General features: G+C 31.3%; 1 protein-coding gene across 1 annotated transcript; it reads right to left on the minus strand.

Moving 5' to 3' along the window:
• Positions 1-6,789: 6,789 nt before the first annotated feature.
• On the minus strand, positions 6,790-11,746 carry LOC124832181 (shaggy-related protein kinase epsilon-like). The gene is made up of 13 exons (XM_047306317.2): positions 11,442-11,746; positions 10,559-10,801; positions 10,328-10,420; positions 9,727-9,786; positions 9,335-9,607; positions 9,119-9,193; positions 8,652-8,708; positions 8,429-8,569; positions 8,040-8,090; positions 7,847-7,942; positions 7,649-7,732; positions 7,368-7,470; positions 6,790-7,293 (listed from the first exon to the last, which is right to left on the minus strand). Exons 1-13 carry the CDS (start codon positions 11,502-11,504, stop codon positions 7,232-7,234), a joined length of 1,401 nt encoding a protein of 466 aa, XP_047162273.1. The 5' UTR covers positions 11,505-11,746; the 3' UTR covers positions 6,790-7,231.
• Between the last annotated feature and the right edge of the window lie 4,507 nt (positions 11,747-16,253).

Here is a 16,253-nt window from a genome sequence, read left to right on the forward strand (position 1 = left end):
ACGTTTTTGGTCTTGTGTCTTTTATAATTACTAGTTTTGTCCCTTCATCTATTCAAAAGATCTGTAAAATACAGTGAAATTCACTGTTAATTAATAAAAGTGCGAAAAATATATATTTCAAAACTATATACATTAAAATTAAAATTGACCAATAAGTAAACAAATAAAACCCATTATACACAATAAACTGAAAGAACTTCCATTAGGTTGAATAAAGAAAACTGGGGAGTTCGTAGTTTTCTTTTTTCCTTTTTTTAATTGAAACAACAGAATCAAGCCAAACCAAAAAGAAAAAGAAGATGAGGTTTGATTGTGATTTCCTTTTCTTTCTTTTTTTGTGCATAGCAGAAATACCTATTTTAGTTCCCAATATAGCTGCTATATGTTCTATATTTACCGCAGTAACACACTTTTTTTCAGGTTAGAATTTTCATTTTTGAATAGTCGAATTCTAATCTTTGTTTTGCTGCATTTTCCTCAACAATATTAATATTAGTCCGAATTTGATTTTCGGAAAACCAAATTTTGAACTGATTTTTTTATTTTTTTAATTTTATTAAAATAATAGAGAACGAAAAATTAAAAAAAAAAGTTATATGTTTTTTTAATGAAAGGATATTTATTTATATGGTTAGATTTTGTTAAACTATATTTTTTAAATAATTTTTTTATTTTTCATTTATTAAATCATAGAAAATGAGAATAAAAATTAAGAATGGATAACGTATAACGGTAGCATTTTAATTTTAGCCCGCATACAACTAATAAAATAAAATGTTATAAAATTTTCTTAAACCACAAAACTCTTTCTCTCTCTAACAAACTCAAATCTTTCTTTTTCTTAAATTTCAAAATTAAGAAACCAAACTATGAGTGTATAATCTCATTACTTTTATAAAAACATTTTATATTCTCGTATAAACTTAAACTCTTAAATTGTAAAGACACGATAAACCTACGACCATAAGTCATCCTAAGAACTTATTTGATACCAAATTATAAAATTCCAATTTTAATAGCTTACAATTGATAAAATAAGATGTTATAAAATAAATAAAACAAAAATAAATTTGTCTCAAACTTATAAATATAATATTAATACAATTATCTAATAGAAAATAACCATAATAATAAATATATCTAAGAGAATTAAAGATAATCACTAGATGACCAACAAGAAAACTTTGTAGCATTATCATCTTCTACCAAAGATGCTTAAACATGTATCTCTCTTATCTGTCCATACCAATAAAATGATCATCGCAAAAAAAAAAAAACAAAGGAAATACAAAAAAAAGAAGCAATTGTAATGTGTAGAAGATTTGCCCTAATTAATCATAAAATACCAATTTATCAACTAAACATGTATAACTTACAACTAATCATATATTCACATAAATAGTTAACACTAAACTCAATTATATGAATAGATGTCTTTGATATAGGGCTTCAACATAGGCGTGTACTTGTAATGGTATCTATGCTCTGTAAATTCATAAACAAAGAAGTTATCACCCTACCACCTGATAACAGTTGATTTTACGTGTTTTTGTGTATATATTTTGTGAATAAATCAACTCCTTCATAGCTTTTACCTTGTGTTATCCTCAAGTTTAGTGTGCTTTCTAGTTTTCTTGTGTTTTATTTAGTATATGCTTGTTTTTACCTCTAATATCTTTATTTGAGTGTGTGAAATAAATGAATAGGAAGCAATTCTAGTGGAGGAAAACAAGCAAGAACTCAAGAGAACATGTTTTGAGACAATAAAAGATCAATTTGAAGCAAATACCCATGGTGGACGCCTTTGGAGCAAGCAGATCTGCAGAAAAAGTGAAAAAGATGTAGGACAGAAAAATCAGGCCGGGCCCTCCCTAGTTCAGGGGGGCTGAGCGCCACCTACACAGAAGCTGATTTCTGGTGTGCTCGAGCCAGGCGCCCCAGGAAGGGGGCTGTGCACCAGTCTTCGCGCAACTCTCGCGTCGGGCGCCCCAGGAACGGGGCTGAGTGCGGACGGTGCTGATGTGTCAAAATGGGTTATTTAAACATGGGTCTCGCGATTTTTTTTAGCATTCTTCTCCTCCTACACTTCATTCTTCACCTAGAGAGATTAGGAGAGGCCCTTGGAGGGTGTTTGGGGGTGTTGGGAAGCTCTCCCACTCCTCCTTGGATCTTCAAGCTTCATCAATGGTGATTTTGCCCCTTTTGGATTGAGGAAGAAGATGAGTCACAAATTGGAGATGGAGATGCGAAGGGGAGGCACAAATGGAGCATGGAGCAACTGCCAAAAACCTTGGGAAAGGCTGTGCATCCTCTCTTTGGTTCCAATTTCTTCCCTATCTCTTCAATTTTGTAGAACCCTAAGTTCTCCACAATGGAGGGCTTTTCCTATTTGTTGAGATTAGTTGTAAAACATGAAATTCTTATGTATTTTGTGATGTTAATGCTATATGCTTTTCCAATTCATGTTAGTATTTGATTTCTATGCTTAATGCTTGCTTTGGATTGATCCCCCATGCATGAATTTTGGTTCTTGATGTATTCAGAAATATGAATTGAACCTATAACTGAAATTGAACACTTATTGGATGGAATTGAGATGTTTGTGAATGCATGAGAATGAAATGGATGAATTCTAGTCTTAACAAATTGTAAATACTCTATGTTAAATTCCTTGCAGACCAACTGTTTGATAAAAATACCAAAAAGAGTTTCTTGTGTTTTTTGTACACTTTGATGTCTAATTGAGTTATGGAAAGAAGAGTTGTCATGTGTTGCATAAGTCCCTTGGGAGAGAAAGATATTATCACTTGCTACGCTGCGATCGGTGCACTTGCCGTTGGTTTTGCAACTAACAAGTTTTTGATGTTAGTCCCCTCCACACCTAGGACCAAACATTATCCATAGACTAGGACCTCCTACAACTCTCACAACATAACTCAATATGAGATTTGAGTGTGAATAGCTATTAGAGTTCAGGATACCTCATTTATGACCCCTATATGTCAATGCATATACTAAACATTACCACCACACAAAATTTCTCCTTAAAATTCTCTCAACAATATTTTCAAACACATTCTCAACCATGTTATCACTTAATAAAATCATCATAATACATCTTAAACGTACATAAAAATCATAATAAATTTATCTCAAACAGTTTACAACATAAGAAAATTAAATGTAGACACTAGCACTCAAAAGGTGTCGCCTCGCAAAATGTTGTGCTTAGCAACACCCTTCTTCCACTTAGTGTCCTGGAACCAAATTGCTCTATACTATAGTGAAAAATGGCACTCAACGATGCCCTACTACCACTCAATGCCCAAGCATTTGTATTTTCTCGCACTGTGGTACAATACTGGCGCCCAACAATCTTAAGCTAAAATGCTTTCAAACTTGCACAATGAATTGACACTCAACGCCAATTTGTCACTACTCAACACTGCATCAAATATCAACATATGAAAATTTTGTGAATTGTGAAAATAGAACCTGTTCAAATGGTCTAATTGGTATTTCATTCTTAGTACTTGAGTCAAAAACAATTTTTAAATGTTAGGACACATACCAAATGGCTCAAATGATTAGATCTTGATTTCTCAGATCAACACAAACACAACCAAAAAATTCAACCAAGTAACATTCAAAACAAAAGAAAATTAGCAGATTAAACTTATCATATAATTCAATCATAAAAATAACAAATCTTAAGATATTTATAACTTAAAAGCAATGCAATTTATTTCTCTTCCCTGGCCAACTGCTCACAAGACCCTAACTAGCGAAACTCTTCCCAACTTGCAGGATGTTCTATCTATAAATAGAAACATCATAAGGACAATAAGGATATACCTATAATCACTAATAAGTAGAGACTCAAATATATGATTAAAAGGACACATGCGAGTTAAAAAAGGCCCACATGCAACCAATAACATAAAAAGACTAAGAAAAGAGCTAAAACTCAACTTACGCGAATGAAGAAACTGATCAGTTCAAATTGAAAAGCTCATCGCAATGATCAATCTTACAGTCTCAGTTCTTTAATTAGACAAACAGAAAAAAAGAACCCTTAGAAAGAAGTTAAAGAACTTTAAAAAAAGTGAATTTTAAGAAAATTATATGTTTTAAAATAATGAAACTCGTTCATAAAAAGGTATTTATATTAAAACTTTTTAATATTAAAATAATCTACTCTTATTATTTTTAAACGATTATCCCTTTTAAAATGTCATTTTCTAAGTTTTTGCGAGAAACAAATAAAAATTCAAATTTGAAAGAAATAAGAAATAAATGTATAAGTATATTTTTAATAGAATTTGAATATGAAAGAAATAAAAAATAAATGTATAAGTATATTTAAAAGAATTCAAATATAAAAAAATAAAAAATAAATGTATAAATATATTTAATGAAATTTGAATATGAAAGAATAAAAAAAGTAAAAACATAAATTGGAAGATAAAAAAATTTATATGTATATAAGATGGAAACAAAATTATATTTTGTAGTTTTATTTTATTTTTTATTAAGAATAGTGAAAATATTAGTTATTAGTAGATACGTAGAAAAAAGAGGAGAGGAGTTAGTTAATGTTAATTGTAAAGAAGTTTTATAACTTTTTTTTTTATTTTAACAAATTGATTGATTAAAAAAATATTTTTTAAACAAGTTGGTTTTGTTTTGTTTTGTTTTTTTTTTTTTGTAAAATATAATTTTTAATGAGACCATGAAATTGAAAATGATAAGTTAACAGAAAATGAATTTATTAAATTAAAGCAATTACATCTAGACATAATTGAAAATGAAATAAAACCAAATAACTACAATAATTGTGGTCTAAATTTTATACCTCTTTTGAATTGAGAAAATTTCAAGATTTTAGATATTTTCATTGTTGGTTAGGTGTTAGTAGACATATATCTATTGTTTGGATGAACAATTTAATATATTTTTAAGAATGGGATGATACATAAATGGACCTATACGTTGAACTTTTTTTCAATGGTTGATCATTTGTGCAACATCATTATTTGAGTTGATTTCAACCATATCATGGATAAGTTTGTTATTAACTACCTTAGAAGACAAAGATAGTCAATTTCAATTACTATTTATTGTTTGCACAATGTACTTTTTGGTTTATTTTGTGTAGAAGGCCATTGAAGATGTAATTGTAGAGGATTGACATGGTGGTAGGATTGTCTGATCTGAAGTATAAATCATAACCATATGGACTATCTCTTATGCTTGTCCATTTGAGAGATAATAAAGTATTGCTAGTGAACACAAAATAGAGTTTGAGTTTAGGGAAGAGGATAAGGATGAGGGAGTTGGATTTAGAAGAGAAAATATTTCTTCAATCGACCTACTGAAGGTAACAAAGAATTCAATTATTGTGATGAAACATACAAATAATCATTTTTGCAACGTCATCATTTGATATTTGATGAGCATCATACGTAGTGGATCCTTGTTCATTCACTTTGGATCTTCGGAAGTACAACTTATTGGTGGATGTAATGGTTGGAATTTGTAAAGTTGTGCACATTTTTTCCTTTAGGAGGTAGAATGTGCAGTTATATGAAATACAAAACAGTTTTGGACTTTCACATTGGAACTACACACCATCTTTAGATTCGGTTATTTAACCATTTGAAAATAATGCTACAAGGTTGGAATTTAAATGGTTTTATTTGTTGTTGATGGCAAAATTCTCCATCTCAAAGAAGTGGATGTTTTGATGTGTGGAGAGTGATTGTAGTGACTGAGTTTATTAAGCAATAAAATATTGTGATAGGTTGGGTGTGAAGTGTTAGTATTTATAAGGGAAATATTTTAGGGTGTTATTATTGATTGAAATAACTAGTGAGCCCATGTCCCAATAAATGTTAGGTTTAAGTGTACTAAAAGCAATTATGTGTTTTGGCATGCTTACCCAATAAAAGTGTTGAGTCATGTTTTTGTGATAGAATATATGTGAGAGCATTGATTCACATACTAAATCATTGATTTACATACTAAGTCATTGGAACATCTCCCAATACATGTTAGTTTTAAATGTACTAAAAGAAGATATGTGTTTTACACTCTTATCCAAAAAAATATTAAGTATTTTCTTTGTGATAAAGTAATGGAAGAGCATTATTTCATTAGAACATTTCCCGATACATGTTAGTTTTAAATGTACTAAAAGAAGATATGTATTTTACAATCTTATCCAAAAAAATATTAAGTATTTTCTTTGTGATAAAATAATGTAAGAGCATTATTTCATAAACTAGTCATTAGAACATTTTTCAAGTCATGTCATATTAAAGTATGAAAAAGGCCAAGATGTATTTAGCACGCTTATCTAATAAAGTTGTATCTTGTTTTTGTGAAAAAGTACATAAGAAAACATTGATTCATAGATTGAGTCATTAAAACATCTCTCCTTGAACATTGATACTTCACGTAAGTAGCATACATGAAATATTCAGAGAACCTTTTTACAACTTAAGTCAATTTTAAGCTTGTTTAAATAATGATCTTCTAAGTTGTTCGTAAAAATATTTTGTAGCTTCTATGAAAATAGTTTAGCAGCTTTTAACCCACAGAGAACCTTAGTCATTGCGAATCAAATAACTTATATTACAATTATCTAACGGAAAAGGTGGCAAAGGACATGCTGATCACCATGAAATTCTAGGATCAGTCCAAAATTTATCCTTTAAAGGTACTAGAAATCCACTAAGAATTTGTCAGAAAAAGAATGCTTAGCAGTCAGTAGAACGAAACATAACATACAGAATGAAAGGAGAATCTTTTTATGTTATTACAAAGAAACAAATACACAATAAATAGGGGCCGAAAAAAAAAAGATGCCTACTCATCTTATAATTCCACATAGTCCACCTTAAGAAGAAGCAGCTTGAACTATATGAAACATGAGCAAAGAATAGTAAGAACTGATTATCTTTTACAGCTGGTGGATTACATGAATCAATCATAAACTACTTAAAAAATGGTTGCAACCCCATCACCAGGCTGATCTACTTCATTCATCAGATTGTCACCTGCCAGTCCTTGACGACCAAGAGGTTGCATGGCTTTAAGGTTTCCTATGAGCTGAATAGTCATGATTGTGTAGGATGGACAGCAGAGACCTAGACTGTTAGGGAAAGTAGCATTGCTGGTGTGGTTATCTATTCATCCAAAATCCCATTTACAATGCTGAATAATGAATTCAACTTCTTGCATGATCAGGAATGAGACGTCGACGCAACTCTTCCGGTTTGCCTGCTAGTTCTGCATTGTTTTTTCATGTAAGTAATAGAAAAGAAAATATTTAACTGAACACACTAAGATTATCCCCTCCATACCTTGTGCACTGAAATCAAACAACGGAGGCAGTGGTCGACCATTTGGCAAGCATGCATTTGGATCTCGCAGATCATCAAAGAAAGGGTGTGCACAAGCCTCCAACTGCAACAGAATAAACATAGAAAACTGAATATCTTCCTAGTTTTAATAATATCAAACTGTGTACAAGCATGGATGAAGTTAAGTATGAACGATGTAACGTAGTTGATCTTTATATTGTAAATAAATATACAATTAAGCTGCTAAGCGTAACATTTCTAAAAGCTAATTAACTTCTTACAGCAGTGCAACGTAGATTTGGTGAATACTGAAGCATCCTCGACACTAGATCCACTGCTTCTGCTGGCATCTTCTTGTGGAAAACCTGATATAAATAGAATGGTCAAGTTAGATCTCTGATTGCAAGTATTTATCAAGTACTTACGAATTGCATACTCCAGGGGCAAGTGGGGGCACAAAGAAGTAAAGAACCGCTAACCTTGTGCCACGGGTGAGCTTTTATCTGAGGAAACTTAAATTCAGTGTAATTTGGATTCATGCACTTTATTTCTTCTCTGGTTGGTGTTCCCAAGATCTACAGTAAACATTATTACACTCAGATTAATGATGCAACGCTCAAGACAAAAACATATATTCAAGCAAAAAGGATAAAGAACATGAAAACCTTTTACCTTAATGATCTCAACCAACTGATCAACACCACTCTCTCCAGGAAACATTGGCTGCAAAGCAAAACACAATCACAGATAAGCATTACTATGAAAACGTGTCATTTATTCAATTCTAGTGCTTGCTGGGATGAAGTTATATTCTACTAGAAACACATTGTACAACAGGTATTAGGTTAATTGTATGTTACTTCTTGCAGCATCTGAGTACCAGTTCCAAAAAATACCAAGAGAAAAACAAGTAACCATCAAAATACAACATAGCAGTATTGAAATGCAAATATCACCCAAAGAACTCTCAGATAACTTCAACGAAATGTAACTTTTACAACAACAAAAAATGAAATTTCCTCTACAAATGAGATTGAGAGAGAATTAGTATAAATTCTCACATGTCCTAGAAGAAGCTCAGCCATAACACAGCCAGCAGACCAAATATCAATAGCAGTTGTGTATTCTGTTGCACCAAATATAAGCTCTGGAGCTCTGTAATACCGCGAGCATATGTATGATATGTTGGGTTCGCCAGGCACCTAAAGCACGATAATATCACAAGCTAAGGCACAGACTATTGTATGACTTTCATAGTGATAAGGAAAAACAAAAGAAACATACCAACATCTTTGCACTCCCAAAATCACATATCTTTAACTGATGACTCTGGGGATTAACCTGTGACATGCAATCACATGTCAGTTATAAAGAAGAGATCCAAGCAGTAGGCAGAGTCAAAATTATCATTATCGGAAAAGCATTATTGAAATCTACAATGAGTAGATCAACTCAGTCCATCCACAGTATCAATGAGAACAACAAATTAAACAGCATGAGGCAAAATTTACTCAGAACCTAGCTATTTTTCCAATCAATAACATAGGATATCTATAGTTTAAAAACGTATGCCCTTAGGCAAATTTAAATGAGGTTTAACATGCAATTTTTTTTTTCAATTTATTCAATTAGTGGTATCAAGCATGATACTTGCAATGATTTTTTCTTGTGCTTGCAAGAAATATATAAAATATAAAATATAAAATACATTTAACAAACAAGAAATTTTAAAGAAAAAAAAAAGTTCTTACCAATAGATTCTGGGGCTTGATGTCCCTATGACAGACTCCAATCACGTGATGCAAATAATTTAAACCCCGGCATATCTACAAGAGTTTTAGCACGATCATTCAACAACAGCACAAAAGTAATAAGCTCAAAGCAAATAACTGAATACTACAAGCACAATCAAGGAAATTCATAACCAAAATTTAATGGAAAAGATTAATTAATAAATTCACAATTACCTGGTACAAATACAGTTGCACATAAATGATAGGCATATGTTGGTGCATTCTGATATAGTGCTTGGAAACTCTGTAGACTGTTTCAGGCACATACTCCAAAACTAGGTTAAGGTACAACTCATCTTTCTCCGCGGCTGAGTAGAAACAGTGCTTTAGTCTGAGAACATTATTATGGTCAAGTATACGCATAACCTGTAGTTCCCTATTCTTATATCTCTTGTCTTGCAATACTTTTTTTATGGCAACTGCTTCACCAGTTTCAATGCACTTGGCCTACAGTATATTCAAGGCAAAGTGGATAAGCAAAAAAGTAACTTGACATATACATAGAACAGTGAACAAAAGGATCAACCATTATGAGTGAAGAAATGCTGCAAATCAAATATAAATACCTGATAAACAACACCAAAAGAACCTGTGCCAACTATGCGTTCTGCCATGTACGAGATTGTCTGAACCAGGCAAAAATAAAGTTAACCAATGCAAAAGTATTTTCATAGCAAGTCATTAACACAAATAATTATACATCTATACAACAAAGTAAAAAGAATATTCTACCTAAACCTAATATTCCATAGTTACAATCCTTTGTCCCATAGTAACTAGAAAGCACTGATAAGGTAACAGTTACAAACATTGTAGGAAAGTTTCTTTCACAATACCAACTAGTGAAATTTTACAATAAACAATCCAATTTTTAATATTCAAGCCAACAAAATATATCCAAACTGCAGAAGGGATATTCTCTCACCGTATGATCCTTTTAATAATTAATTAAATTTAAAAAGAAGTTATTAATAGGGTAAAATTGGAAAAACAAAAGAGGACATCAAAAAGGTTGATCCTCTTCATATAAAGATTAGATATAACAGGTAGGGTAATGCATAAATAATAAATTTAGAAAAAGGGATTCTAAGAATCTAACTCGATAAAATAAGATTAACAAATAGGATAGTAAATGATCAAGTAAGGAGGAACTCATGGAAACAATACCCGCTTTGGTTGTCCATCTCGACCACCAATAACAGTTGTAATTAGTTGGCCTGTTTCTGTTCCATTACCATTTACAACAGTGGCTTCCATATCCTGCACAAGCAAATCATTTATCAGACTCAACGATTGCATTCAAAAATAAGAAACAGCTTTACGTTTAGAGAACTATGATAGTAATGACCAACAAATATCAAAAGTAAGAAAACAAGAAAACTGAATCATAAAAAGTACCTTTTCATTGTTATTTTTTCCTTTGTCGTCTCCAATTTTCATTTCATTTAATTCCTTTGGAAGTTGATCATAACCTGACTTCTCAGATCTGGTTGTAGCATTATTGGAATTAACACTTTCTGCCAATGCATCTCCATACTGCTCGTGATCTTTTCCACATTTCTCCATAGAATATGTTTCCTCAAAGACCTTTTCTTCGGTTCCTTGATCAAACTTAGGTCTTTTTGTGGTAGAATCACCTACCTGGAAAGAAATGGTTTGGATTTAACTAACACAATAGGAACATATCATGTGTTTTTACCATGCATTAAAAATGGAAAAACATATTGAACTCCAAGGTAAACAACATTTTCCCAACTTCCCTCGTAGTTAGGCTTATCATAGTTCTCGCCAAAATCAAATTAATACAATCATGTAATACTAACACAAGGCTTGTGCCTTCATTAGCTTGACAATTGATCGAATCCAAGACACAAATATATAAATAAAACAACAGCAATGAACACACAAATGGTCAGATCATAAACCATCTTAAATCAAATAAAGCTACATCTCAAAACCGATATAAGAAAAACAAAAAACAGAAGAAATATAAAAACCACAATTAACTAGGCAAAAAGGAAATCACTCATGTAATAACTCCCATCAGGGTGCTAAATCAAATTCATAACCATATTATGAAAAAAATAAAGAAATTTGTTTACCCACAACAAGCATAATCCAGACAATCCAAATCAATGAACATGTTGATTTCTTGTTTCTGGATCAAAATTTAGTTTTTCAATTTCGCAAACAACAACCTAATGGAAAAGGAACTTCCTCCAAAAAAACAAAAATGAAAGCTTTTGGTAGGGGAAGAAAAACAAAAGGGTGTTAAGCTTACAGAATCTGATGAAATGGAAGTCCTCCCGGAAGCAATGCTTTTCAACCTTCGCATCATATTCATAATAATAGATTCTTCCAACCCCAACAACGCAACTCAATCAACAACCTAAGCACCCTCAAATCCCACCAATTTTTGTTTTTTTTTTGTCAAAAAAAATGAAGAAAAAGAAAAGAGAAAGAGAGAGAAGTTTCTCTCTCTTCTCCTACAACAGCTTTCTGCAAATACAAAATGATGAAGAAGATGAAAGCGAAAATGGAGCCAAACACACAGATCTTATGAACCCACTTTCTCAAATTTGGGTGCCAGGTGGAATTTTCAGTTTTTTTTAACAACTAGTTATTGAATTTCTCAAATTTCTATGGTTAAACTTCCATCGATTCCAATCATTCCAGATTCAAAGTCTGTACCTCAGTCAAACGTAAAATTTGGACCATCGATCAGTCGTTGATACAGATTGGACCGTTTCGATCTTCTAGTTTTGACACAAAAGTTGGTGTTCGTAGCTGAAGTTACGCAAACACCCTTGATTTTGGGTGAAATAACAGAAAAGGTTTCTTCAGACAGATATGAGGTATAAACGGAATATTTGGAGGAATTATCGTGTTTCTACTATGAATCATGCGACATTTTAGGACAATGTAGGACAAAGTTTCAAAAGCAAAACAATTTTAGTTGACAATTCTTATTTATTAATTTTGGTTTGAATTTTATTTTTTTTAACATTATTGTAGGAATCTAATAGGAATGTTAAATTACATCATTTTTATGAATTGTTTCCATGTAAATTATATGTCATTTTGCTATGAAAAAAGCAACAATGGTATTTTTCTAATTACTCAACAAATAACATATATATATATATATATATATATATATATATATATATATATATATATCTTAAAATGTTTTGTTATATTTCCTTGTCTAACAAGTAAGAAAAATTAAATGTTTTCTTATTTTGAAAGAAGGTGTACATTGTCATTTTATTATAACCAATAAGGTTAATTATATATACCAAATTGTTTTACATGTTTTTGTGCCTCAGTTTATTATTTATAGAACTGTAAGAATTAAATAATGGAAGATAATAATCTCACACTCACGAAAACATGTAAAACAATTATTATAAATATTCATTAGGTTCTAAAATATATTGTTATATCACTATTTTTACTTTAAAAAACAAATATCACCAAAAAAAATGTTAATTTCGTTTTGTATTTTTTTTTTAAAATTACAAATTATTAATTTGTGTTAAAAGAAGAGAAGTGGTTTCAATGCATGAAAAATGTAAAAAGAGGTATTATCTTGTTAATAAGAAATGGATATTTGAAAGGAAGTATTTTGCTAAAAATTATCCATATAAATTTCATTCAAGATATTAAATATTGACTTTCTTGATGAATATTAATATTTCAAAAAACAATCTCATCAGAAACACCAGTTTAATAAAATGTTTAAGAGAAAAACTTTTTAAAAAGAAACACTTCAGATTTTAATCACTTGGCAAAATTTTAAAAAAAAAATGCCTTCGAAAAATGTTTACCTTAATGAGCTCCACAGTTGAAGACTTAATAACTTTAGTGAAGAATTCCAATATGATACAAAAATATTAAAGGTAGTTAAGCATTTTTTTTAATAGTCTCCATACTTTTCATCAGTTATTCTTTATGATAAGAAAAAGAAAATGCAAACTATTTTTTATGTCTATAAGAATAATATAAAAATAGTTACGTTAGTCAATGCCTTTTAATATAAAAGTTGAACCGATAAAAGAATTGATCAAAGATTCAACCATTTACTAACCTCCATGATGACTTTCATTTTTTTAGTAATCTTTTGAAACATTGATTTTTTGGATTTTTTAATTCATACATTATATTGTTTTAGTAGTTTTCCTGTTGAGACGACTTAGTTTTCAAAGTTATGCTCTAAGTTTCTCTATATAGTATACAATAAATAAAATAATGAAAGAATTAAATAGTAGCAGAAATATATGTTACTGTAACATATTGCTTGAACATATTACTATTCAAACACATTAGTCATTTGACAATTTTATTATTAACCGAAGTGACTACATTAGATGGTCTGATTCCTTACATTCCTTAGTTTTTAATGATACATATGACACTTTCTTCAAAAGTTTAAAACCTATATTCATTATTTTGTTAAAAATTTGTACATAACATTATTTTAACACAAAATTGATAGGTTTTCCTTAAAAAGTAGTGTGTTATGTATTGTCATTATGAACAATTACTTAATGCAATAATCTTTAAATTTATTTATATAAATACTCTATATTATTGTTTGAAGCAATATATATATATATATATATATATATATATATATATATATATATATTGTAGAATAAATTTAAACTATATTAATATAAAGCTTATACAAGTCATAAAAAATAAATATATTATATCGGAAGGATAGAGAGTAGTACAAGAAAAATTAGATGAAGAAATAGTAGGACATTGGTAATCAGCTAAATAAAGTGGCGGCTTTCTTACTCGAGTGGATACTCTTGCATCTAATTTAGTGACTTGAACTTAATCAGTAAAGAATCATTATTTTATGAAAACTTGAGATTTTCATATAGAGCTTAATTGTTGTGTACAGGTGGAACAAAAGCTTTAAAGAGAGGTGTGTCAACAGTGAAATGACAATCAAATTTGTTGTGGTTTGTAATGCTATTAACAATATTAGTATACATTTGGAAGCTAATCAAACATTGTTTTTGCTAGATTTTCAGACACCATTCATCTTGGACCTTTAATCATTAAAAACACTCTTTATGTATGAGATTTTGTAGTTCATTTAATTTTCTCTCCTAAATCATTTTCCATCCTTAATTTTATGATTTCATTTTGTGATTTTCACTATTACATCATGTAGATATCCAACTGTTAGATTATTGGTATAACTAAACAAAAGAATGGATTGTTTTACTTACAAAGATCCAAGTGACTTGAATTCGTGTAGACATACTTCTAATACATATTGTTTTCCATTTCATTGTTCTTCTGCAATGACTATTGACAACTTTCAGTTGTGACATTTTAGGCTAGGCTAAACATCTCATAAAATGTTAAAATACTTGTATTCTAAATATAATTGTATTATTTTTTATTCTTTATCTCCATGTGATACTTGTTATTATGCAAAACAAAAGAAATTACCTTTTACAAATAATCATAGTTGAACTTCCAAATTCTTTGAACTCATACATATATATAGTTGGATCATGTTGCTCATTGATGGTTTCCAATACGTTTTTTTTTTCATGGTTGCTGACTTTACACATTTACTTAAATATATTTTTTAAAAACCAAATATGTTGTTAGAATCATTCTTCTATCTTTTATTCAACTAATTGAAACACAATTTATTTTAAAACTTAAAAAAAAACAGATTCTAATAATATTAACTTAAAAAAGCTAGACTCTAATACCATATTACCATATTAATATTTATGAAGAGAAAAAGATAGAACATTCATAAATGAAACATTAAACACTTTATTTTATCAACGTGAGAAAACAATATACAATCCTCACACGATTCAATCCTCACACACACACAGAGCAAAAGAATAACCTCTTCTTGTATTGACAGTAACAAGAATACAATGTACAGAGAACCAAATGAGAGCCTAACCTCCCCCACAGGATTAACAATTCCTGTTAGAAATACAATCAATCAAATAGTCCCCCCCTCAACTAACCGAATACTATTTATACATTCTTATTCTCGCCTTTCCTAACTGCTAAGTCAGTTAGACAATTAATGTTTATTTCTTCTCTCATACACACTAGTAAAAAATCGCATTTTTAACTCGCACATTACGCTTCGATTTTTTTGGAACCGAAGCGTATCAAAACGTGGTGGCAGTTTCGTAATTTTTAAAACACTATATGTCTCGGTTGTTAAGCAATCGATGTCTAAAGATAATACTGCCTTGGTTGGAAGGGTGAACCGAGGCATAAACCTCACACGACAGAGATACTGCCTTGGTTGGAAGGGTGAACCGAGGCATAAACCTCACACGACAGAGATACTGCCTCGGTTGGCAGGATGAACCAAGGCATATAAGCCTTTTTAATAAGGTAGACTCTGGGTAGCAAAAGAGGAAACTTTTCCCTAAATACCTCTTCTCCTCTCCTCTGCACGCGAGTCTCCCTCGTTCTCTTACGCTTCACCCGCACCAGCCATAACTTCGTTGTTCTCAGCTTCACAGATCCACCATCACAAAACCTTCACCGTAAGTCAGATCCACCATTTTACCTTTCCTTCATTCTCACCGATTGAAATCGGGTTCTAGCCATTTACACCAGTTAAATCTTCATTTTCAGCCTTTTCCACCGTTTAATCGGACCATTTCATCGATTAAGCCACCATACAACCCCGATCTCTAACCTTTACCGAACAATCCTTCAGATCTAGGGTTTGCTCGTTCCTTTTCCTCTTCAACACCGAAACCTAGAGTTTATAGACTTGTGTGCTTCTTCTGTTGCCTCATCTTCTCCAACCACGCGTTCAGCTCCAATTCTCGGATTCTTATGACAGTGAGAACGCAACGACAGTGCAGTGAGGGCGTAGTCGGTGGAGCAGCAATGGCGCGACTTAGGGAGCAGCAATGGCGCTGCCTCCTCTAAGCCCTGCCCTGTCGCCGTCGGGAGCCATCATCACCTCGTCGTGTGCAACGGCTACAAGCGCGGCTTCTACCTCGCCTGTGAGTGCGTCGCCTCTGGAGTGAAGAGCAAGCGGTGGCCGTTGGGAGTGAAGCAGCTTCTCGAT

Source organism: Vigna umbellata, chromosome 4 (assembly GCF_029865625.1).
Source record: "Vigna umbellata cultivar VRB3 chromosome 4, Vumbellata_1.0, whole genome shotgun sequence".
In the NCBI taxonomy this organism is placed as follows: Eukaryota; Viridiplantae; Streptophyta; class Magnoliopsida; order Fabales; family Fabaceae; genus Vigna; species Vigna umbellata.